The 22,681-nt window shown below is 41.0% G+C and overlaps 1 protein-coding gene across 22 annotated transcripts in view; it reads left to right on the top strand.

Annotated features, from left to right (window-relative positions):
- Positions 1-11,927, top strand: part of HUWE1 (HECT, UBA and WWE domain containing E3 ubiquitin protein ligase 1) — a 102,838-nt gene extending 90,911 nt beyond the window's left edge. For 17 of the 22 annotated variants that reach the window (XM_075184911.1, XM_075184909.1, XM_075184908.1 and 14 more), the window contains 17 exons: positions 863-1,382; positions 1,741-1,847; positions 2,348-2,504; positions 2,623-2,755; positions 2,839-3,071; positions 3,559-3,686; positions 4,084-4,165; positions 4,280-4,435; positions 4,515-4,760; positions 4,996-5,113; positions 5,794-5,934; positions 6,040-6,327; positions 6,568-6,673; positions 9,373-9,490; positions 9,640-9,821; positions 10,856-11,046; positions 11,316-11,927. In XM_075184911.1, coding sequence (XP_075041012.1) covers positions 863-1,382; positions 1,741-1,847; positions 2,348-2,504; positions 2,623-2,755; positions 2,839-3,071; positions 3,559-3,686; positions 4,084-4,165; positions 4,280-4,435; positions 4,515-4,760; positions 4,996-5,113; positions 5,794-5,934; positions 6,040-6,327; positions 6,568-6,673; positions 9,373-9,490; positions 9,640-9,821; positions 10,856-11,046; positions 11,316-11,418 — 3,009 coding nt within the window. In that variant the 3' untranslated portion in view covers positions 11,419-11,927. The remainder of the gene's footprint in view (positions 1-862; positions 1,383-1,740; positions 1,848-2,347; positions 2,505-2,622; positions 2,756-2,838; positions 3,072-3,558; positions 3,687-4,083; positions 4,166-4,279; positions 4,436-4,514; positions 4,761-4,995; positions 5,114-5,793; positions 5,935-6,039; positions 6,328-6,567; positions 6,674-9,372; positions 9,491-9,639; positions 9,822-10,855; positions 11,047-11,315) is intronic. The other 5 variants (XM_075184916.1, XM_075184915.1, XM_075184904.1 and 2 more) reach the window with 3 other exon arrangements.
- The last annotated feature ends 10,754 nt before the right edge of the window (positions 11,928-22,681 follow it).

The following is a 22,681-nucleotide window of genomic DNA, read 5'->3' as shown; positions in this document are numbered from 1 at the left end:
CGCCTCAAACAACCCATGGTAACATTGTCCCCCAGATGGAATAAAAAAAATGGATTTATCGTAAGTATAAAAATCCCCCTTTTTTTTTTCTCGTTCTATTCCGTTTTCTGTCCTCCTGAGCCTTGTTAAACAAATACTGAGATTAGATTGTAGTCAATGTTGTATAAAGGGGAGGAGTCTGCATTTCAGTGCTAAATTTGCAAGTGTTAAAGCTTCAATGACCAGTCTCCAGTGTCCTCCATTGGACTCAGAGAAATGGATTTACTGTAAGTACAAAAATCTCTTATTTTTATGCCTATCCTATTCATTTATCGTTTGGAAAACTAAGTTCCCTGGCTAAAGAAAAGAATAGGAGTTATTTTTAGTTTTGGAGCATCCTGCCATCTGTGTGTGTTACTTATTTAACCCCAATGTGTTGCACAATTTTTTTTACATTTTTTTTTTTCCCATTTGTATGATGGTTTGGTGAAAGGATTGGGTAGATATCGATAATATAATATTTTAATAACGTGTGAACATCCCATATACTGGCAGGAGTATGTGTACTGTGACCTCAAACTGTGTTAACCTTTTATAAACTTTGTAAACTGCAATGTTTGACACAGGCTCTTGATTTGCACTGAGAAATCTAAATTACTGGCTTGTTCAAGTGTCCTATGACTTCAGTGAAGGATTTATTCATCTAGTTTTACAACTTTGTCCTGATTTAATTAAAGCATAAAGGGCACCCATAGAAGATGTCATAAAAAAAATTTTTAATTTTATTTATCAAGATAGAGGTGGAAAGGAGCTCTTTAATCATGTATAAATAAGCTTATAAGTACTCGCTTTTTTTTTTGACTCCAGACTCTTCTTTTCTCAGGTGTTTCCTAGCCATTTCACACAGCAGAGGACAAAAGAATGCAATGTAGAAAACAGTGACAATAAGGAGAGGAGTATAAAACTGACTTGTAGTCCCTGTCTTACTCCATCTAGTAACAGTGGGGCAAGCAACATCTCCACAGACTTCTGGGACTTGTTAGTCAAGTTGGACAATATGAATGTGAGTCGAAAAGGTAAAACCTCTGTAAAGTCCGTGCCGGTGAGCTCTGGAGGAGAAGCTGAAAGTTTGCAATGTAGCCTGGAAGCCTCCCCGTTGGGACAGCTCATGAATATGTTATCTCATCCCGTCATCCGACGCAGTTCACTGCTTACAGAGAAACTGCTCAGACTCCTCTCCCTTATATCCATTGCCTTGCCGGATAACAAATTGCCAGACGCTATAGCTAATCAGAGCAACGCCATTGCTCCTGCACCTGCCCCTACGCCCGCAACGGCGCCAGTACCTCTACCCGTTCCTGCTGTAACTGTTCCAACAATAGCCAACACAAGTGTGGTATCAAGTGAGTATTGCTTCGTCCTGCCTTTATTTACATGCAAGTACAGACATGGGGTTTGTTAGTTGGAAATTTTCCAAAGCCAGAAAGGCAAAATGATGAATTCCCGTTGCTCGCTGACGTCAACCATGGAGTACCGTCTCCTATTTCATAGTTTAATGCGGATGGTACAGGCAGCATTGAGGTAAACGGTGTTTTTAAGGTGGTTTTGGTTTTTTTTGAGTGTTTATCAGGTATGATGCCACTAATTAAAGCGGTTTTCACAAACCTACAGTGATCACAAATCGGTCTCCATTTAAAGACATGTATTATAACAGTTAACATGAAATTTCAAAACTGTTTACACTTTTTCTTATTTATAAAGCAGTGATGAAAAGTATTAAGTCTGCAGTGAAATCCAATGAGTCCAGCGTACCTGACAAGATGGCAGCTTCAGGACTTACAGAAAAACAGCTGCAGCTTTCTGTTGAGGTGAGTGTCACAGCTGGCGATGCTGGACAATGTGGCATATCTTTGTTTTCATCCATATGTTTGGAAAAGGAGGTAAGGAAAGTCTGTATTTATTTGCTTTTACCTTTTAATGGGATAAAAAAGTTGGTTCATCGAATCTTAACACAGTGTCAATCGGTACGGGCTAGTAACTCTGTGCAGCTTGTTCCATCTTTTACAAGAGCTGGGCAAGCTCCTCTTTAAATTTTATTTGGTGGGATTCTTTCATCTAAAGTGCTTTTGTTGTGATGATCTGACTAAAGGCAATACAAAAAGCATCAATCCATATTGAATAGGAAACCTATTCTCAGCTCAGATTGAAATGTGAGTAAAAAACAAAACTTGAAATATGGTAAACAATTGAGCCAGTCCTCTCCTCCTGAAGATCCTTAGCTGACTCAACAACATTCGGCACTTTTCCTGTGAATGCAGTGGTGTTGGCTATATTTGAGTTACCAAGTACTGTTTCTTTTTTATTCAAGGTACTGACCTCTCATTCGTGTTCAGAAGAAGGGTTAGAGGACGCAGCGAATGTGCTGTTACAGCTCTCCAGAGGGGACACTGGGACGCGGGACACTGTATTAAAATTGCTGCTCAGTGGGGCCCACCATTTGGGCTATACTTTGTGTAAACAGATAGGTAAGGAAAAGAAGTGGAGCCTTTCTGGACAGATTGGACACTTATGTGTCCGTTGTAGTATTCTGAAGGAATTGTCTGATTTTGTTGTTTTGTTTTTTTTTTCTCTCTATCCTCCCAGGTACCCTTTTAGCAGAATTGCGAGAGTATAACCTCGATCAGCAGAGACGTGTCCAATGTGAGGCACTCTCTCCTGATGGCATGCCAGAGGAACAGCCTCACAACACCAAGGCAAAGGGCAAAATGCAGAGCAGGTGAGAATGAAGTCCTGTATAATCTTGGTGTGTACAAATGGCTTTGTTTGAAGTACAGGGCATAATTCAATCTAAATTGTTAGGTCTCTCCCCACTCCGTCTCTGCGGTCTAGGTTCGACATTGCAGAGAATGTGGTGATCGTGGCCTCCCAAAAGCGACCATTAGGAGGCAGAGAACTCCAGTTACCCTCAATGTCAATGCTGACCTCAAAGACCTCCACACAAAAATTCTTCCTGCGAGTACTACAGGTCATCATCCAGCTCAGAGATGACACCCGAAGAGCCAACAAGAAAGCCAAGCAGACCAGCAGACTAGGTGGGGACTTGGTAGATGGATCTTTTACTTTTACTTTAGAGTTTGATCATTTTAAAATTGTGAGCAATGGCCTGAAGACACAGTTGCCGTCTTCTGTCAATTGGGATTCTACAGTTTAGTAAAGGCTAAAGATCCTGCTTGTACACATATGTAGTGGCTTAATGTTTATTATCTATTAATCTATTAATTTGTTTTAGGTTTTCTGTTTAAAATGATTGTAATATTCTGTTTTTGAGTATGTTTGCTTATCACACTGCTACCGATATACCACGTGTGGTTCTCCAGCTTTTGAACGTAAGCTGCTGTCTGTAACAAGCAAACTGAGCCCTTCAAGGCGTTCAAATAAATGTCCCGGCGTGTTCAGAGTCACTGGGATATCTAACCACGGGTGGATGAGTTCTGTTTGGTTCTGGGACATTTTTACTGTAAACTGCGTAGAATGCATGATGTGGGACAACATTTCCTTACTGCGATCTTCTTCTTTCAGGGGCTGCCAGTCTGGCCTCGGCTAGCAGCATCCAGGCAGCTGTGCAGCAGCTGGAGGCTGAGGCTGATGCCATTATACAAATGGTACGTGAGGGTCAAAGGGCGCGGAGACAGCTGCAAACTGCAACGGTTAGCATGATGACTGGCGCTGGCAGAAAATACATCCTTAGTTTGTTCCTCCCTGTTTTTCTTTTAAATTTGATTGGTTTCCTTTTCACCCCCTTAATACCCCCTTCCCTTTCCCCAACCGCTTGTATGTCTATCTCTTCTATTTATGTGCTTCATGGTTCTAATGTATCTTCTCATCTGTCGCTGTCTTCTGCATGTTTACCTAGTTCAGCGGTTGAAGCGAAGCTCCTTGCTTTTGCAAACAATAAGTGTGCTTTGTGTGAACTGCATGGCGTCATACCGTGCTGCTTTATGTACAACCTTTATTCTCTCATTACAGTACGTCTGATCTCTACACATTGATGTGTTCTCCCCAGCGGTGCTAGCCACTTACGTGACTTGTCTTTATCTTGTTTAGGCAGAGGGTTCGACACGGAGGGAGGAGTCTCCTATGGATGTTGACCAGCCATCGCCTGCCACACAGGATGCTCAGCCAGTTGGTCAGTGTGCAGTAAATGAATGGGAATGGCTTGCAGTGTTGAATTTTAAAAAGCCAAGTTACGGGAGAGTTCCTTCAGTTGCAGATTGGAGACCTTTTTGATCTTTCTGTCTAGGTTCTGAAGTCCCTCCGGCTGCTGAAAAGAGAGAAGAGGAGAGGCTACCAGAGCTCCCTCTGCTGAGTGAACAACTGAGCCTGGATGAATTGTGGGACATGTTAGGAGAATGCTTGAAAGAACTGGAGGAGTCTCATGACCAGCATGCTGTGTTAGGTAACATAACGTTACGCGGACTAGCTCCGACATCCTTTTATTGACTGCTTGTGGGTTTACAAGCTTTATCTTTCTGTAGTTCTCCAGCCTGCAGTAGAAGCCTTTTTCCTGGTCCATGCAACCGAAAGAGAAAGCAAGCCTCCCGTGCGGGACACTCGGGAAAGCCAACTGGCTCACATAAAAGATGAGCCGCCCCCCTTATCTCCGGCACCCCTTACCCCTGCCACACCTTCTTCCTTAGATCCCTTCTTTTCAAGGGAGCCCTCATCTATGCACATCTCATCTAGTCTGCCTCCTGACACACAGAAGTTCCTACGCTTTGCAGGTAGGGTGCTGTCTACATTTCATGTTCATTAGCCACGGCATCCATAAGTGACAATGCATGTTTTTTCTTAATCTTCTCCTTTAAACCTTCCTGTGTTTGGTACTTTTTTTTTTTTGTAATGGTATAAATACAGATAGAGTTGGTTAAAATCCTTACTCTTATCAAATGTTTTTATGTCATAGTTTTACAACAAACCTATGTTTGCAATCTCCATGTCCTTCCTTCTCTTACATAGAGACACACCGCACTGTGTTAAATCAAATACTCAGGCAATCTACTACTCACTTGGCTGATGGACCCTTTGCAGTTCTTGTGGATTATATCAGAGTCCTGGACTTTGACGTCAAACGCAAGTACGAGAAGCATTTTCTGAATTCGTGGCAGTGCATGTCTGTTTTAAGTTTTCAGTGGTTCAAAAGGCGATTACTGTAATGTCCCTATCCCAGAGTATGAACAAGAAACATGAAGAACCTCCTCCCTATAACCTCCTTCAGTTTCCACATCTCTTCTAAGACTGGATACATAAGAACCTAGCAACAAAAGAGGACATTCCTGCATGCACTGGCCTGTCCCCCATATGCTTTAAAGAAATTGATGTTATGCCAAGCGTAAAATCTCTTATTTTAAAATTGTATTATAAGATTTATGAAAAAGATGAGGTACAGGAATGGGAAAACCTCTGTTCCCCCTTATACTCTTGCAATAAAATTAATCTTTCCACCGAAATTGTGAACATATGTCTAGAAATTTCAATTAATAAGAAAATCTTACATTTTCATGAGTAAAGCTTAGATGTGTTAACTGGTTAAAACATTCTAAAAACTAAATTGTCGCCTATCAGTGTTCACTAGTTTCATAAACTGACATATTGTATCACTCTGCATTCAGTGAATTCTGTTTGAAGCCAGTTATTTGGAGAGCTTGCAATCAAGACTTTTCCTGCTACTGTGGAAGAGTTGTTCTTATAGTTACTGTTTTATTGCTTTACAGTTGTATAAATAATCACCCCTCAATGTTCTTCGCCAACACACAGATATTTTCGCCAAGAGCTTGAGCGTCTGGATGAAGGATTGAGGAAGGAAGACATGGCTGTACATGTGAGACGAGACCACGTGTTTGAGGACTCTTATCGGGAGCTCCATCGTAAATCCCCAGAAGAAATGAAGAACAGATTGTAAGTGTTGCAGGGAATGTGGAATGTTTAGCATATGAAATCCCCTACTTTACTGTTTTTACACATCTTTACTTTGTCTCTAAATGCTGTCTTTCCTCTTTATAGGTATATAGTGTTTGAGGGGGAAGAAGGTCAGGATGCTGGTGGACTTCTCAGAGAATGGTACATGATCATCTCCAGGGAAATGTTCAATCCCATGTATGCTCTGTTCCGCACCTCACCTGGGGACCGAGTCACCTACACAATAAACCCTTCCTCCCACTGCAACCCCAACCACCTCAGCTACTTCAAGTTTGTCGGGCGGATAGTCGCTAAAGCGGTGTACGACAACAGGCTGTTGGAGTGCTACTTCACACGGTCCTTTTACAAGCACATCTTGGGCAAATCTGTCAGGTAGGTGTGGACGATCTCCTACCCTGTGTGAGACATTGTTCATATAGTTCATGGAGTTTACTGTTAAAACTACTATGCTCTGAATACTTTACAAATGCTTAGACTTTAATGTGTGAATGAGCAAAAATGCACCTAGACTATTGAGGGGGGTTCACACTTGGGGCTGCTTGAGGTACCTAATCTTTCATTCCTCCTTACAAATGATGATCCCCTTCTTAAAGTAGAGATTGTGCCTTGCAGATACACAGACATGGAGAGTGAGGATTATCACTTCTACCAGGGTTTAGTCTACTTGCTTGAGAACGATGTCTCCACACTGGGATACGACTTGACATTCAGCACTGAGGTAAAAAAATCATCTAAAGTGTTCCGTAGAAATGCATTATATTCATCTAAACACAAGGTAATCCCACTAATGAGATGCTGTAGCCACACATTCCCCTGGTGTTGTCTTCTGTTACTTCTGTTACTGTGGAAAGCAACTTGGTGCAGCTTTTCAGTTGAGTTTCTTTTGTCTTGGACACATAAACTACGATTGTAGATTCGATCAGAAATGGACCCCGCAGTAATGACACTAGCTAGGCTTTGTTTTACCTTCTGTAGCTGGAATATGAATCTGCTGTGTATATCTATAATGTTTGTGTTTTTTTTCATGAGGGTGGGATCCCCTATCCCAGTGTCCGAGGCTTCAGTCAGTGTTTTGTATAAAAAGAATTCCTATTCCGTGACCAAACTTTGTGTTTGTACCTTTGCCAGCTAGCTGAATGCAGTCTGTTGCGTTTCATTTATCACTAATTTAAACAGCAAGGAATTTCCTGTAATAGCCTTCAATAAGGCAGAATGTGTGCGCTCCAAAACAATTAGCATGGCAGACAGTGATCCGGTTGGCAGATCATTCAGACTGTGTGCCGTCGCCTACTAACAGCTCTGACTCATGTGTGATCCTGACTGGGCCTCGCCACTGAATGGCTTGATGTATCCATTTTCGCCACCCCTGTGTTTGGGCAGATTTAATCTGTGGACCGCACCCATAGCTCCTAAAAGTTTCACTTTGACCAGTTACTAACACTTTTCAGCATTATACATTTTTGTTTTATAACTCTTCCTTATAATAACCTGTTTCAAGTGTAGAATGTGTTTTTTATTGCATTAAAGAGCAGGTATAGCCACTGCTGAACATTTAATATATCTAAGATGTTTATGAATAATAATGCAGTAATAATAATAATAGTGCAATAATGCACTTAAATATGTCCACCAGGCACCTTTCCCTTTTGTCATGATTGGAGAGATCCGATACAGTGAATGAATTGCTGAGTCACTTTGCAGACCTGCACTGTGTGGATTAGTTTATTCATACTCTGGGCAGGGTCATGTCGTCATAACTCAGGTGGCTGCATTCTCAACTTTGCACATGTATGAGATTCCATCAGGGCACAATCCTAAATATGTGTGACTAGCTGTCTGTAGTAGAGTTAAAGCAACAATCCTATCAGATGAGTTGTGTGCTTTCTTAACATCACTGACAGACTATAAGAAAAAGCATTGTAATCATCAGTTCCTTGGGTTCTTCAGGCTGCTATTGATGATTTATAATTCTGCAGTGTTTCCAGTGTCATGTGATTACCATGGCAACCACAGTCCATGGAGCATGATGTAATGAGCAGAGCGTCTCTGAACCCTATCTGCAGTGTGTGTGCTATAAAATCCCCCCTTTTCCCCTGACGGTCTTCACATGACATGCTGTGAGTCTGTGTGTGTGTAATTGGCAGTCATCGTCTCCCCTCCAGAGAGATTTTGAAAAGGAGATTATGATTTGTAGGCAGATGGGTAAGAAAAAAAGCCAGATGCATGCTTAAAAGGTTACTTGGGTTTTTAAAAAATAAATAAATAAAATCCTGTGGTTTTGTTGCATTGGAATGTAGACTAACACTGAGCGGTGCATTTTCCCTTGATAGTTCATATCTGAACAATTCGGTTGTGGATCTTGGTGATCCTTTTTTCCTACAGCCTATGGGTGACACTGGGTATAGAGTGTGGCTATATGGAGCTTGGGCACTTTAAATTAACCTGCAATTAACAGATGAGGTCGGCCTGACATTGACATGATGGTGTCCTGGTTGAACCACAAAGTGAAGCCCTATTGTTCCAGGACATGGTACCCCCAGTTGTTAAGACACCATGTCAGTTCCCTGGCATTTTCTCCTCATTTACCTGTTCCCTCCAATAGCTATGCTACTCAGGGTTCTCAAGAAGGTAGGAGAAGGGCCCCCAAGTGATCCTGTTGGCTCAGGACTGGTCTTAGAAGCTCCCTCTAAGACCAAGGTTCTGTGCACTTCTGCACTGTGCGTACCCTGCCTTAGGGGGAGGGCTTTGGGACATCTCCAGTGTCCCCCATTGGATGTAGGTGAAAATGGGATTTTGTTCCTGCATTAAATCCTTTTCTCCTAATCCATGGGGAACACTGTAAGTCCTCCCTTTATGCTTTTTGTTCTCGTTCTGTCTTTTTTGTTTTCTCGTTCATTTGTGGGTGGGAAAGGGGTGTCTTGTTGTTTAAAAACCGTTATGTTTTCCGCTCCTCCCCCTCTTGTTCTATGCTCCTTAGGAGCTTTGTTAGTAAAAAATAAAGTTGCTAGCAGCCATTGGAGTTATAGAGGAGTAGGAGCTTAAACTTTTGGCCGGTTAATTTAAAGTTCCCAAGCTCTCTATCGCCACACTCAATCCATTGGGGGACATCGACGTATAAAGAGAAAATGGGGTAAGAGAAGTACAAAAATCCCATTTTTAAAACTTTATTCAAAAATAACTATTACTAATTCCAAATTCCCAAGTCCTTTTTATTGTTTGGGAACTTGACTATTAGTCATTTCGGAGATGAAATTTACATTTTGGAATGTTGACGTCCTTCAACCCCCACATGTTTTCCAGCTTTAAAGGCAGTGATTGTATCAAAATTTGACAGGTTTCTAGTTTGTAATATGTAGCTACCTCTGCTACATTGCCCATTTTCACTTGTCCATACATTCCTGTTTCTCTATGCATAAGGTTCAAGAATTTGGAGTCTGTGAAGTCCGTGACTTAAAGCCCAATGGTGCAAACATTCTGGTCACTGAAGATAACAAGAAAGAATATGTTCACCTTGTGTGCCAGATGAAGATGACAGGTATATAAGACTTGGTAGAAGTGCCATCTGCTGTCCTTACAGTTGGTGTATCCACAAGACAGCCATGCTTGTAATGGTTACTAACATTTGTTAGTACTTGGTGGCGTTATTTTGCGCATTGCATTCACCTTACACTTTTTTGTTTTCAGGCGCAATCCGGAAACAGTTGGCTGCTTTTCTTGAGGGATTCTATGAAATTATTCCAAAACGTCTGATCTCCATCTTCACAGAGCAGGAACTGGAGTTGCTAATCTCTGGATTGCCCACCATAGATATTGATGACTTGAAATCCAATACAGAGTACCACAAGTACCAGTCTAATTCAATACAGGTAAGATCTGCTTCTTGGCTGACCTGAAGTTCAAGCCAGTAGTGAGAAACTATTTATTTTTAATGTTCTACAGATTTGGTGTACATAGGGTGTCTGGTATCTGGCCCCTGTGGACCAGTTATGTTCTCAGTATGTTATGTATTGCAGTTTTCACTTTAATATTGCTAATTAAATAGCACTGTTAGGGGGGGAACTGAATTATAGGGAAAGAGCAGACAAAAGGCATTAGATACTTTAAGAACTTAGTTGGATTCCCAATGTTCTAGTGTTAACCCCGATACACACTCCTAATTTAGCCAGCGACCCCTCCAACAGAGTTGCACAAACTGGCCTGGGAGATAGACCTGGGACAGCCCATGGATGACGAGGACTGGTCTGAAATTAGAGAAAAACACAGCAAGCAGCACCTGTTTCGCCTTCCTCCTTACCTTGGGTATTCCAGTGGCTACTAGCCACCGAAACAAACTGATTAGAGACCTAGTATCTCCTGGCAGCGGCCTGGATGTTCCCAGCAGTCCCATCTAGACTGCAAATCTTATTTGAATGTGGTACATAAATCAAATATAATTCATGACCAGTAGCATTCATGATAACTCCAAAACGTTTTGCAAGGCGATCCGCTTTCCACGATCACCTCCTGTTCACTGAACACCTTCAATCTCTTGCAATCGCCAGACCTTCTCCTAGACCTCATTCATATCCTTTCATCTATCCTCATCTCCTTACTTCCCCTCACTTCCTTACACCATTCTCCTCCAACTTAATAACTGTAAGTGAGCTATCTTGGTGGTCTAAATAACAGTCCTCATTAGTATAAAACAACAGATGAGCTCTTTACATCCTTAAAGTATAGTAAATTATTGTGCCATCACTAGCCTGGGAGGTTTAGATCATTGATACATTGTCACACTTTCTAGTATTCAATCTGATTTACAAGTTAAAACCATTACAAATATTTGAAAAACATTAGCTGCAGTATTCGTGTATTTTCTACTGATTGGTTTTGACGCTCCATCCATATCGTCCCTTTATAGATTCAGTGGTTCTGGAGGGCGCTGCGCTCTTTTGACCAAGCAGACAGAGCCAAGTTTCTTCAGTTTGTCACTGGAACTTCCAAGGTTCCCCTGCAGGGATTTGCAGCTCTAGAGGGGATGAATGGTATCCAAAAATTCCAGATACACAGAGATGACCGATCCACAGACAGGCTGCCTTCTGCCCACACGTGGTAAGTAACAAATTGGCACAATTTATTGCATTGGGGGAGGGGAAAATCAAGCACCTTTTGGGGTATAGACTCTGACACTAAGTAAAGTTGAATCCTACCACACAGGCCTTACCCCTGGGCATGACACTAACTAAATCATATTTAGTTTATTTTTCTGTTGGAGGCTGGCATAGACCTGCTCTGTATGTTTGTTTTACTTCCATAGTTTGTATTTCCACATGATTCTGTTTAGTAAATCTGAGCTGGTAATCTTGTGTTTATTTCTTCAGTTTTAACCAGTTGGACCTTCCAGCCTATGAGAGCTATGAAAAGCTACGTCACATGCTGCTTTTGGCCATTCAGGAGTGCTCCGAGGGGTTTGGCCTGGCCTAGGATGACACTGCTGTGTATGGTTTCTACCGTTGGACATTAAAGAGAGAAAAAGCAAAACCAAGCCATGCATCTATCTCGCTCACCCTGCTGGCATCAAGAAGAGGGACTTGCCTTCTAAAGCTGCCGTCTGTCTCCGGTTCCCTTCCAGTGGCGAACTGGCTCTGCTGAGACTTGAAAACACTGCTCTGAGGAATGTAGAGAACGGAGAGGAGCAGGGGGGGAAATTATATAGTATATAAATATATATTTTTTTTTTTTCTGTTTGCTTTTCTTCAGTTTTGCCTATGGATGAGTTGATAGTCTCAGCTCTTCTAAAAGAAAAACCTCTGAACGCAGGGTAGAGAAGCTGGTGAAAAAAAAAAAAAATATGTGGAAATGCAAAGAACCAATGAAAGAGGAGAAGAGTAGAGCACTCACGTTAAGAAATAGCCACTGTTCCAACGCTATTTTTTTCAGCTTCAAATAAAAATACTGAGGTGTTTACCTGTAAATAAACCACTGAATGGAAATACCCTATCAATACAGTTTTTTATTTCGTGCCCATCTTTCTGGTGGTGGTTGAACAAATTGGGTAAGTTTTGGAAGGGGTAGTTGATGAGTTAAGCGGCAGAAACAAAAAGGACACGGCCTACAAGAGTTGGAAATTCCATTGGGGGCACAAACTAGGCTGCCTGTAGACTTTGCAAAGACCCTTCTATCCATCTACAGAGCTGCTGCGTTTGTGAGCGCATAGAGAGCATCATGGGGTGCAAGGGGGCGATTACATTGCGATGGGACGGTAAAAGTGTAAAAGAAAATAAAATGCTCTAGCCAAGGTTCATATTTTTTTTTTCCTCCTATATTTATTCTTTTCCCCCCCTTCATGATTTGAGGTTTGGATTCTTAGGATTTTCTGTTTATGAATGTTTTTTTTTGTTTGTTTGTTTTTTTTGAATTTCTCTTAAAATCAAAAATAAAAGGAAAAGATGAAGAAAAATGACTTAACATAAGAGTTTTGCTGCACGTTTTCAAACAATGGGGGAGAAGTGACTGATATGGTTGGCGAGCAGGGTTGGAAGGGGGGGGGGGGGGGGGGCGTGTCTGGGGCGGGGTTGTTTTGGTTGGACATTTTTGGTCATTTTGCCAGATTGTTGTGGGTATTTCGGCCTGGTTTTTCCTAGCTCACTCCTCACATGCGGTGCACAAGATATTGCACTTGTCAACTAGACCGTTCAGGAGAAGTGAAAGAAAGTGGTCAAATAAAGGATTAGTTTGAAAGCCAATAATTTATTTGTCTTTATATAGCGCTGTATGAGTTTTATGCATCTTATTTCAATATAGCCTCCCTTACACCATCTGCACAGCAGGTTGATCGGAAGTTAGGTTCGGATGATAGTAAAATGATTAACGGTTTACAGGTTGGTCTAGCCCTGTGAATGTTGCAATGATTTTATTGACTATAGGTTAGTTGCATCAATATCTTTTCTATTTAAAGTCTCTAACACACAGGGGGACAATGTCAAATCAGTAGGCACTCGCACCCCACTGAAACTCCTAAAAGCAGGCTCACTTCCTTTAGAGTAGACACTACCTCAGGTGACTAATTTTAGTTGTTCTTTGGTGTTAAGGTATACAGGTTTAGTTCACGGCTTATTAACATGGTGTCTTTTAATTGATCCTGATTCTGTTTACCTGTGGGAAGCCGCAGCACAGGGATTGAATGCAGCAGCAGTCCTGCATATTGAATGGAGGAGGAATGGATACTTGCATAAGTATTGCTGATTTTTAAAGTAGAACATGTTCTGTTTCTATTGTCCCTTTTGATTGGACTGCAATTGTTAAATGTTCATGCTCAATCTGTACGTCTCTGTAGAGTACAATGGGCAGCGCGGTAGTTGGCATTGATGGGGCCATCATGGCTTCCGTGTAAACTTTTCCCTGTAAAGCGCTAGATAATATGGAGGCACTATATAAATAAAGGCTAATAATTATATCTCTGAATATTTGTCTCCACCGTGCGCCTGCCAAAATTAAATTAAAAGTTGCTTGTGTACCTAAGCACTAAAGTACATATAATCTACACAAGGGTTTTATGTTAACATTCATATCTGTAAAATGCAGTTTAGGTGACCTAATGAAACACTGAATCTCCGAAATCAGATATGACGTATAGTTGGTTTGCACAACCACCAGAATTGGCAAATAAAATGATACCTGTGTAATAAAGGTTACTGAGTGAGTTCATACCATGAGAAGCTAAAATTATATTTAAATATATTACATTTTTAAAATATCCAAAAAGCACTTACATTTTGAATTACAAGAGTAAGTTTTAATTATGCATTTGGTTTTAAGATTTAAATTAAAAAATCCAAAATATAGTTTTTGTGAATGCCCAACTAGACAAAGTATTCAGCCTAGATAAACGTTTGTTAGAACACAACTGAACTTTTATTGCAACTAAATTACAAAATAAAATACTTTCTCTGTCACCATAAACACTTACTTGTATAGTAGAATAATCCTTCATGATCAAGAACTATGTAATACTCTAGGAGGGAGTATACCGGTCCACATCTGGTGCTAATAGTATGGTACATGTAAGTGCAGGACATTAGAGCTTTTAATCTAGGCAGCATTTCAAATTTTAGCGAGACCTGCCATAGGCTCTTCCAGATTGTACAGGTTCTCTTGCTATTTATCTTTTTTTATTAGTTTTTTGTTGGTAGACTTGCCAGAGATGTCCCGGGCTCAATTTATTAAGCACAAGTTGAATTTTCTCCATGAGGGCTACAAAATATTGTTTGGATTCTCCAGTTTATTAAAGTTTTTTCCTGATCCTTACATTAATGAGGTCCTGGTTCCTAGTAAAATTATAGTATGCATTCTCATCAATATTGCCTCAACCACAGTTTAGTCTGCTATTTTGTGACCTGAGTGGTACACACACAAACAAAGTGGTCAAATTATATGTACCCCATCCCTAAGTTTTCTGCAATAAAGTTTAACACATACTGGGGGGGGAATTCAATTGTCCCCGTTACGGGTAAAAGTAACGCGGCCTGCGCATTATTACAGTTATTACGGTAGTTTCGCCGGCTTTTTGCTCCTACGAGCAGAAAGCCGGGTTAAAACTACTGTAATAGTTTTAACGCTGCACTAATTCTGTGGCGAATTGAATTCCCTCCACTGTGTTGACTGAAGATGTTCAAGCTGCAAGAATTTACTGGTTTTTAAGAATAGATAATGCGAGGCTCTGTCTCTTCAATACTCCATGTCGGCTTATGCGAATGGGTTAATACCGTAATCGGCTGAGTAGGCAATAAAAAGAGGACCGCCCCCAGACTTGTTTGTGTATATATACACATACACATACTAGCACAGCTCCTCCTACCCTGGTGTCTTTCTTGTTTCTTTTAACTTTGTGTCGTGTGGCTACTGGCGACATACCACCTTTTGCTTTTGCAAGTGTGCGTCATTTCCAGGTTAAAGGGCCCAATAAAGAAAATACAGCCAGTGATTGTACAGAGAGCTGCTACTGTTCCCTGCATCCCAGCAGAAGGACCTGAGGACTGCCAACATCTTCTGTTGCCATTAAGTCTAAGTCAACCCCCAAAAAACTGAACTTGTGCAGGATCTTTAGACTGGAGACTACATGCCCATTCACAAAGTAGCCACTATGCACCCTATGGAGCAATTCAGTAGTTTAGTTTCCTGAATGATGTGGTTAATACAGGACCCTGTGGTTGTTAAGGGGGATTTATATACCATGCTGAGAAAGATGAGAACCAAGTCACATACAAGTGTGGTTCTGAAGGATGTCCATCTGAGGGTCTGGTTTCTCTCACTGACCCAGATTGGTCCTCTGGTAGTGAATCAGGTAAAAAAAGATCCCAGGTTAATTAGCCTCAAGCATATTAACACATCTATGAGGATTGATGAGATGCCTCCTCTCCAAGACTGCTTTTTGAAGATCGTCAAAAGAAAGGCCAATTCTTCCCAGTACATCTGAAGATTAAAGATCACAAGAGGAATGGGAACAATTAGGTGTCAGACTTATATCTGAAGAATTTGTTACACGCATCCTTTCCAGGATATGGATGTTGCCAAGTGGTGATTTAATGCTTAAGATTGATTCAGTAGCAGCCAGGACTACTGCCCCATTGGAAGATTTGAGTTTGAGAGATCTCATGGAAAGTGGTTCACATTTCTTCAGGAACTGATCTAACGTAGTGTGCTATGGCCTATGTGTAAGGGTGCATATAGTTTGGATGGGTACACTACATATGGGTGTGGGTGGAATACTAGGCAGTACTTTATCTCTTTTTGCAGGACTTCAATACTTTTGAGTTCCTCTGAGGCATCTCTGGATAGCATTGCTTTATCTGCTAGAAGTATGGCTTCTACTGTGGTTGATAGAAGAGCTCTTTGGCTGCAACCATGAGCAGTGTATGGTCAGGCAAAGAATAGTTTGGTCGTGCTTCCTTATGAAGGCTCCTTACTTTTTGGTGATAAACCTGATTCTATGGTTCAAAAGATCACTGGATGCAAATCTCATAATTTTCCACGAAAAGGAAGAACAAGACAATGACCTTCCTCTCGGCAGCATTTTAGAAAGCAAGAACCTACAGGCCTGGTAAGCAATACACAAGACAATTTGGAGCAACACATCTAAACAGCCCTTAAGTGCTGAAGAAGGAAGGCTAAGGCAGAAGGCCTCTGTGACTATCGGCTGACTTTGCAAAAGCATGGACACATGCTACTTGGGATTGTTGGCCTCACAATATTTTAATAGAGGGCTACAAGATAGCCTTCCAACCAGGTTCCCAGAGGAAACCCTTTTGTTCCAGTCTTCTCTAGTGGAATTAAGCATAACGGCTCAGTCTGCAAACGTTATTGGAAGCACAGGTGATATCTCCTGTTCTGTCAACCAAGAAAAGTACCAGCTTTTATTCCAAGCTATTTCATCAGAATGTTTCTGAACCATTAGAGATTTGAGGAGACTTGGTTTGTTAACAAGACATTCTAATATAATCCTTGAATTCTATTCTCAATGCAGAGACTTCTCTACATCCATAGAACTTCACGGTGCTTAATTTTCTATTCCTGTTTCACCTCAACATCAACCGATGTTGAGTTGAACATCAATTGTTTTGGGTCGTTACTTCCCGTTTACCTGCCTCCCCTTTGCCCTATTAGGACCTTCACCAAGGTGTTAGTGGTACTTGTAACTAAGTGAAGGAAACCTAAAATCATCCTCTGGCCTTACCTGAACGCCATCCTTGTACCAGCTCAGAGCGCATTGTCAGACAGGTCAGTTTGTGTTATGTCATTCCCACAGGTAATGGCTGGATCATAATTATTGCAAAGTCATCTTGTGCCCTCTGAACAGTTGACGTTCTTGGGAGTACATATAGAGAAAGCACAAAACATGTTACCAGGATCTGGAATACAGAGTCCAGTCTCACCTTAAACTGCTACATGGCTGAAGGTTCAGGTTCTGATATCAGGACCTCAAGAACATAAACTGCGTGCACAGAAATGTTCTAGTCACAGGAGTACATGCCTGCTGTAAAAATGTTTCTGACGGTAACGACTACTTAAGGAAATGGGTTTTGTGACCTTTTTTTGTGCCTGACTCATTTAAGCCTTTCTCTACAAATTTCTGGTACAGTCTCATTTTCAGACAAAACTATTTTTATCACTTTTATAGCTTACAAAACTTTTATAATTCTGCATTTTATTTTAAGCATAAGATATTTGAAAATCGAATACAAAGTCTTAAAAAATTGGGTGCAAAGGTGAGTATATATTATCTGTTGTCTATTAATACCTGTATCTAGCTACAAAATGGACAGTCCTCAAGCCCATTTGCCAGAGGAGGTCGGCAAAATGGAAGAAGTACATTTGCACCGCTGGCCAGGTCTGCTGTCATGGGAGAGTATTGTTAGTTATTAAAAGATTAAATGTAAGCTCTGCTATTGGAAATCTCAACTGTATTGAAATTGAATAATATCTTCAATTGTCACTTATTTTTCCAAGGCACAACAATAGAGTATTGCAGGCACTTTAGATCAGCACAAAGTTGTACATCTTGGTTGATAGAATGAATAGAAGAAAGAATACATTAATTTCTACTAATATAATTTTCAGGGCTCCACCAATTTCCACAGTATGGTACAGAACCGCAGTAGAACACTGGTAAATGTAACACCAGTAACATAACATGGGTGAACATGACACAATGTAATACACCAAAAAGCAATTTGCAATGATAATATGGGTAGAAGAGTGCGTCGGGCTTTGGTGGAGGGTATAATGCTGTAAAGCTGTAGGAGGATTACAAGATGAAGAGTGGAGGCTAGAAAACAAAAGGAGGGTGGGGTGAAGAGAATACGAATTACAAACTAATTGAGAAATAAGTCTTAAGCAATTACTTGTAAGCTTCTTCCCTGTTAACCTTGCAAGATCTAATGGTCTCCTAGCTTTGTTTATTCTTCAATAGACCATTTGTTCCATTTACTTAACGACAGTCAAAGCTCCTATAGATCCTTTACAAAACACACAACCCTATGATCCTCTTGATTGTAAAATTCTGCTGACGTAATCAAAAGTAGAATTAATATTTTATTTTATTTTTTAAATTGAGTATTCTAAAACAAAATGGCTGTTCCTTCCCTAACACTCCAGGATGAAAACTCTCACACGCTCTTCAAAAAGCGGAAAAGCCTGCAAACTTTTAACGGCAACTCTTGGGTTGGGGTGGTGGCAGATTTAAACTTTGGGTACAACAGTCCTAACTTCTAGCCTAATTTGCCAAATGTGAATATGGAAATGTTACAACATTGGTCTCCGCATTATATGATCGCTAAATTATTAAATGAAAGGAATAGGGGTTCCATAAACTTGCCTTTATAACACCTGCCAACTCTAAGGATTATAAAATGCCTGTTTGGGTTTTTTTTTGTTTTTTTCCTTCGGCAAACTTCCACTAGAGGGAAATCTGTTTCTCCCTTTTCTTGTGGTTTTTGTGCAAAGTTTTTGCTGTGGTTGCAGAGTGTCACAATATCTTTAGTTTTGTTGCAGAATCTCATCCTCCCCTGGTTACTCTTGTGAAATGGGTTGTTTTGGTTTTGTTTTTTTTAACTTGGTGATAAATACTTTTCTTCAAGGCCACATGACGCTGAAGGGGGAATTCAATTCTGCCACAAGTAACGCGGCGCTAAATCTATTACCGTTAATATGGTAATCTTAATCCTGATTTCTGTTTGCGGCTTCCTGAGCTGCAAGCAAAAACCAGCATTAAAGATTACCGTATTCACGGTAATAATGTGCACTAATACTGTAATATCTGTGCACAGGCCACTTTACTTTTGGCAGTAATGCGGTCAATTGAATTCCGCCCCCAAATATGTTTAAATGCCCCGACCCCCATGGGAGACTAGGCAGAGGATCAAAGATAAGAGGCTCACTCTCTTCCTACTTAACGCCCTCTGCCATCTAAGCACCTCCTACAGCAATGAATAATAGAAGAGGTAACAACCCAACAGGTTGAAACGGACCAGACTAACCACTTCAAGTAAAATAGCGACTGCACGAACCTATTCGTAATATAAAAAGAGGGTATATAAACCACTCACGTTTGAGAAAAGTTGAAAATGTTAGTGAAGATCTTCCTAGAATAGAAAGGATAATTAATTTTATAGGAACCCTTAACCCTAATAAGGGGCTGAATAGTGATTTTGAAATCAAATGGTTCCTGATAATTGTTTCATATTATGTCTTCATCTTTAAGGTATTTTAAGAGTACACTCATAATGAAATTGAAGGAGATTACTTATTTTAGATGTTGATATGATTAAGGCTGATACTACCAATGTGTTAGTAACATTGAACACATGATGATCATACTGGGCTAGTCTTTACATGATGGTCATTGTTGGCACACAATATCTTGCGAAATTATAATCTGGAGGATGAGGGGAAAAAAAAACCAACAAACATGTTTGGACTTTAAGTCTTTTCTAATGGACTAATTTGTGATTGCTCAAGACCTATATATCCGGTAAAAAATACACTCCACACTGCCTTCACAAAGACATATTTAGCAAAATGCATTGGGTAATAAGGTTAGCTCTTGCCAAAACCATTTGCCATATAAAACGCTTTGGGGCATATTCAATTAGCTTTTGGATTCGCGGTAACGCGCGTTACTGCAAAAAGTGCGCGTTCTTGCGGGTATTACGGTACCTCATTAACGCGGATTTTCATTCGCAACTCTATGGGCTGCGAATGAAAATCCACGTTATTGCGGTACCGTGTATTACGTTTCGCGGCTGTTCCGGCGCCTTGCCGCGAATCCAAAAGCTAATTGAATATGCCCCTTTGTGTCTAACATATACACCAGCTATATTCACAGAGTGATACGCTTCAACATTAAATGCGGTAGGAGACAAACTACATTTGAAGGAACTGTTTTTTAATTACTTACATTAATAAAGGTAAAAAGACAAAGCAGATGTAAGTGCAAAACATTACAGATTTTATAATGCTTTACAATTAATACATTAGCAGAGCAGTTTCTCACTTTTCTCAACATGGTATGAACATATGTTTGGGAGGTTGAGATATTCATGGCACGGAGGATGTTAAAAGAAAAGAGAAATATACATTTTAAAAAATAAAAAAAAACACTGAAAGATAAAAGGAATATGAGTGTGATTCCAATTGTTCATTTGGGGGACGGTGCTTGTTGATTAACACATTTACTCTAGACTATACAATTGGAAAACTCGGGAATTGGTGACACTGGTGAAATGGGAATTCGCTATGACCTGCTAGAGGATATATGTTATGTAAGTGTGATTCCAGTGTTAATGTATGGGAAGGTGCTTACTGTTTACCAGAATCACACTAGATCATTTTTGTTTTTATTGCACACTCAAGGCCAGATTAAGGGTCACATGGGCCTGGGGCTGAAAATTTTAAAGGGCCTATTGTAAGATGTGCTGTCCTGTTGGAGGTGTGGCCAGCTGTGTGTGGGTGTGGCCAGCTGTGTGTGGGCATCGCCAACACCATGGAGGGCATAGCTTGCACTTCCCTCCAACCACCTACCTCCCATCCTCCCATCCTCCCTTATATAAAGAGTGCACCACTAACTGGTTCCCACAGCAGGCATGTAAAGTGAAGAGTGGAAATATGTTCCAGCTGTCCCTCATGCCAGGACAAGCTCCTAGCTAATTAGGACAGTCCCCTAAAATCAGGACTATCCTGATGGAATCGGGACAGTCGAGAGGTAAAGGTATGTTACCTTCGTTGGTGGAGGACCAGGATTCTAATAAAAAAAAAACCTCACATAATCGCGGCGCCAACATCCTTTCTCCTTCCTCTCTGCTCCGTTTGCACTGAATGTGGGGCGTGACGTGATGACGTCATGCCCGACATTCAGTGAGCAGCAACGCAGAGAGGACCCAGGAGAGAAAAAGGAAGAGATGAAAGAAGCAAATACAAAGGTAAGTAAAGGAACGGAGGCAAAGGGAGGAAGACAAAGGCACCGAGTGATGGGGGAGTCAGGATGGCACAGTGATGGAGAGGGGGTGGGGGAGTCAGGATGGCACAGTGATGGAGAGGGGGTGGGGGGGCAGGATGGCACAGTGATGAAGGAGAGGGCGGGAGCAGCATGGCACTTTGATAAAGGAGGGGGGGAGGGAGCAGCATGGCACAGTGATGAAGGAGATGGGGGGCAGGATGGCATAGTGTGATGAAGGGGAGTGGGCAGCATGGCACAGTGTGATGAAGGGGGGGGCCAGGTGAAGGGGGAAAAGAAGCACGGAGGGCGCCGTGTGATCACAAGGGGATGCAGCGTGGTGATGATGAAGGGGCACAGTATTGTGTGTGTAATGGCACAGGGGGCTTGTGGTACTGTATGTGTATGTGATGGCACAGGGGGCTTGTGGTAATGTGCGTGTGTGTGATGGCACGGGGCTTGTGGCAATGTGTGTGTGATGGCACAAGGAGCTTGTGGTAATGTGTGTGTATGTGATGGCACAGGTGGCTTGTGGTAATGTGTGTGTGTGTGTGATGGCACAGGTGGCTTGTGGTAATGTGTGTGTGTATGTGATGGCACAGGGGGCTTGTGGCAATGTAGTGTGAGGTAGGTGGCTAATTAATGGGTGCAATTTTGTTTGTGGGGTGACTATTAATTTAAGATGGGGTGGTTTGGGGGCTATTGAATGTGGGGGTGAGTTTGGGGAGAATGAGGTCTCTATTAAATGTGACCATAAATTATTTAATGGCAGTGGTGGTTGTGGGAAATAGGTATATTTGTGAAATGTAAATACTATTAATTTATTGCAGGGCTGTTTGCAGGTAGGGAAATATGTTTATTTATTAAATGGGAATACTATTATTTTAATGTTGGGTCTGGAAGAAGGCCTAATTATTACTCGAGGGTGCTATTGATTTAATGCCGGGGCTGGTTGGAATTTTCTAAAAAAAAAAAAAATTTTTTTTTTTTTTTACAAATAGGGCCCCCTACATTCCAGGATACAGACAATCCGCAACTAAAGAAACCTGCAACCACAGGTGGTGAAAGTGACGAGAACAGGTAGCAAAGACCAGGAGTGTGTCTTAGGGGACTACTATTTTGCACTATTTAACAAGTTCCAAAAATCAAAGATTTTCAACAACCTGTGGACGCTGGCTAGTTGGCGGTAGCCATTAAAGCCAAAGGGGAGAGCGTTGCATTAGAGGGATCTTCAGATCCCTCACCACAACTTACCTGCTTTCCCCTCCAGTCACCATCGCAAAGGTGGTCACTTTGCGATAGTGACCATAGAAAAGTTTTTCATGACTTCTGTTCTTGTGAAAGATATTTAATAAATACAATATTTCAATCCTTATCTTTGCGATAAGGATTGAAAGAGATCATGGCTAAAATGCGGTGATTAATAAATATGCCTGTAAGTTAGATGGTTAGATGCAACGAGTGAAGGTTTTCTATCGCTGTGATAAGCAAAACCTTCATTAAAAGAAGGGTCTTGATGAATAGACCCATATGTCACTTATAATTCAACAATGAAGAAGAAAGAAGGTACTTCTGAGAGGCACAGCCGAACGATCATAGCTAGAATTACTAAGTATGGCTGAACTGTGAAAATCCTGGCCCCTAGATGGGAGGATTATGATCAATATTAAATAGTCCCAAGGTGTGACATTAATTAAATAATGACACGCTAATAAAATGTAACTTTTATTAATACACTTAAAACAATCAAGTTAAAAC

Source organism: Mixophyes fleayi, chromosome 9, assembly GCF_038048845.1.
Source record: "Mixophyes fleayi isolate aMixFle1 chromosome 9, aMixFle1.hap1, whole genome shotgun sequence".
NCBI classification, from domain to species: domain Eukaryota; kingdom Metazoa; phylum Chordata; class Amphibia; order Anura; family Limnodynastidae; genus Mixophyes; species Mixophyes fleayi.
This window is presented reverse-complemented; position numbering and strand designations above follow the sequence as displayed.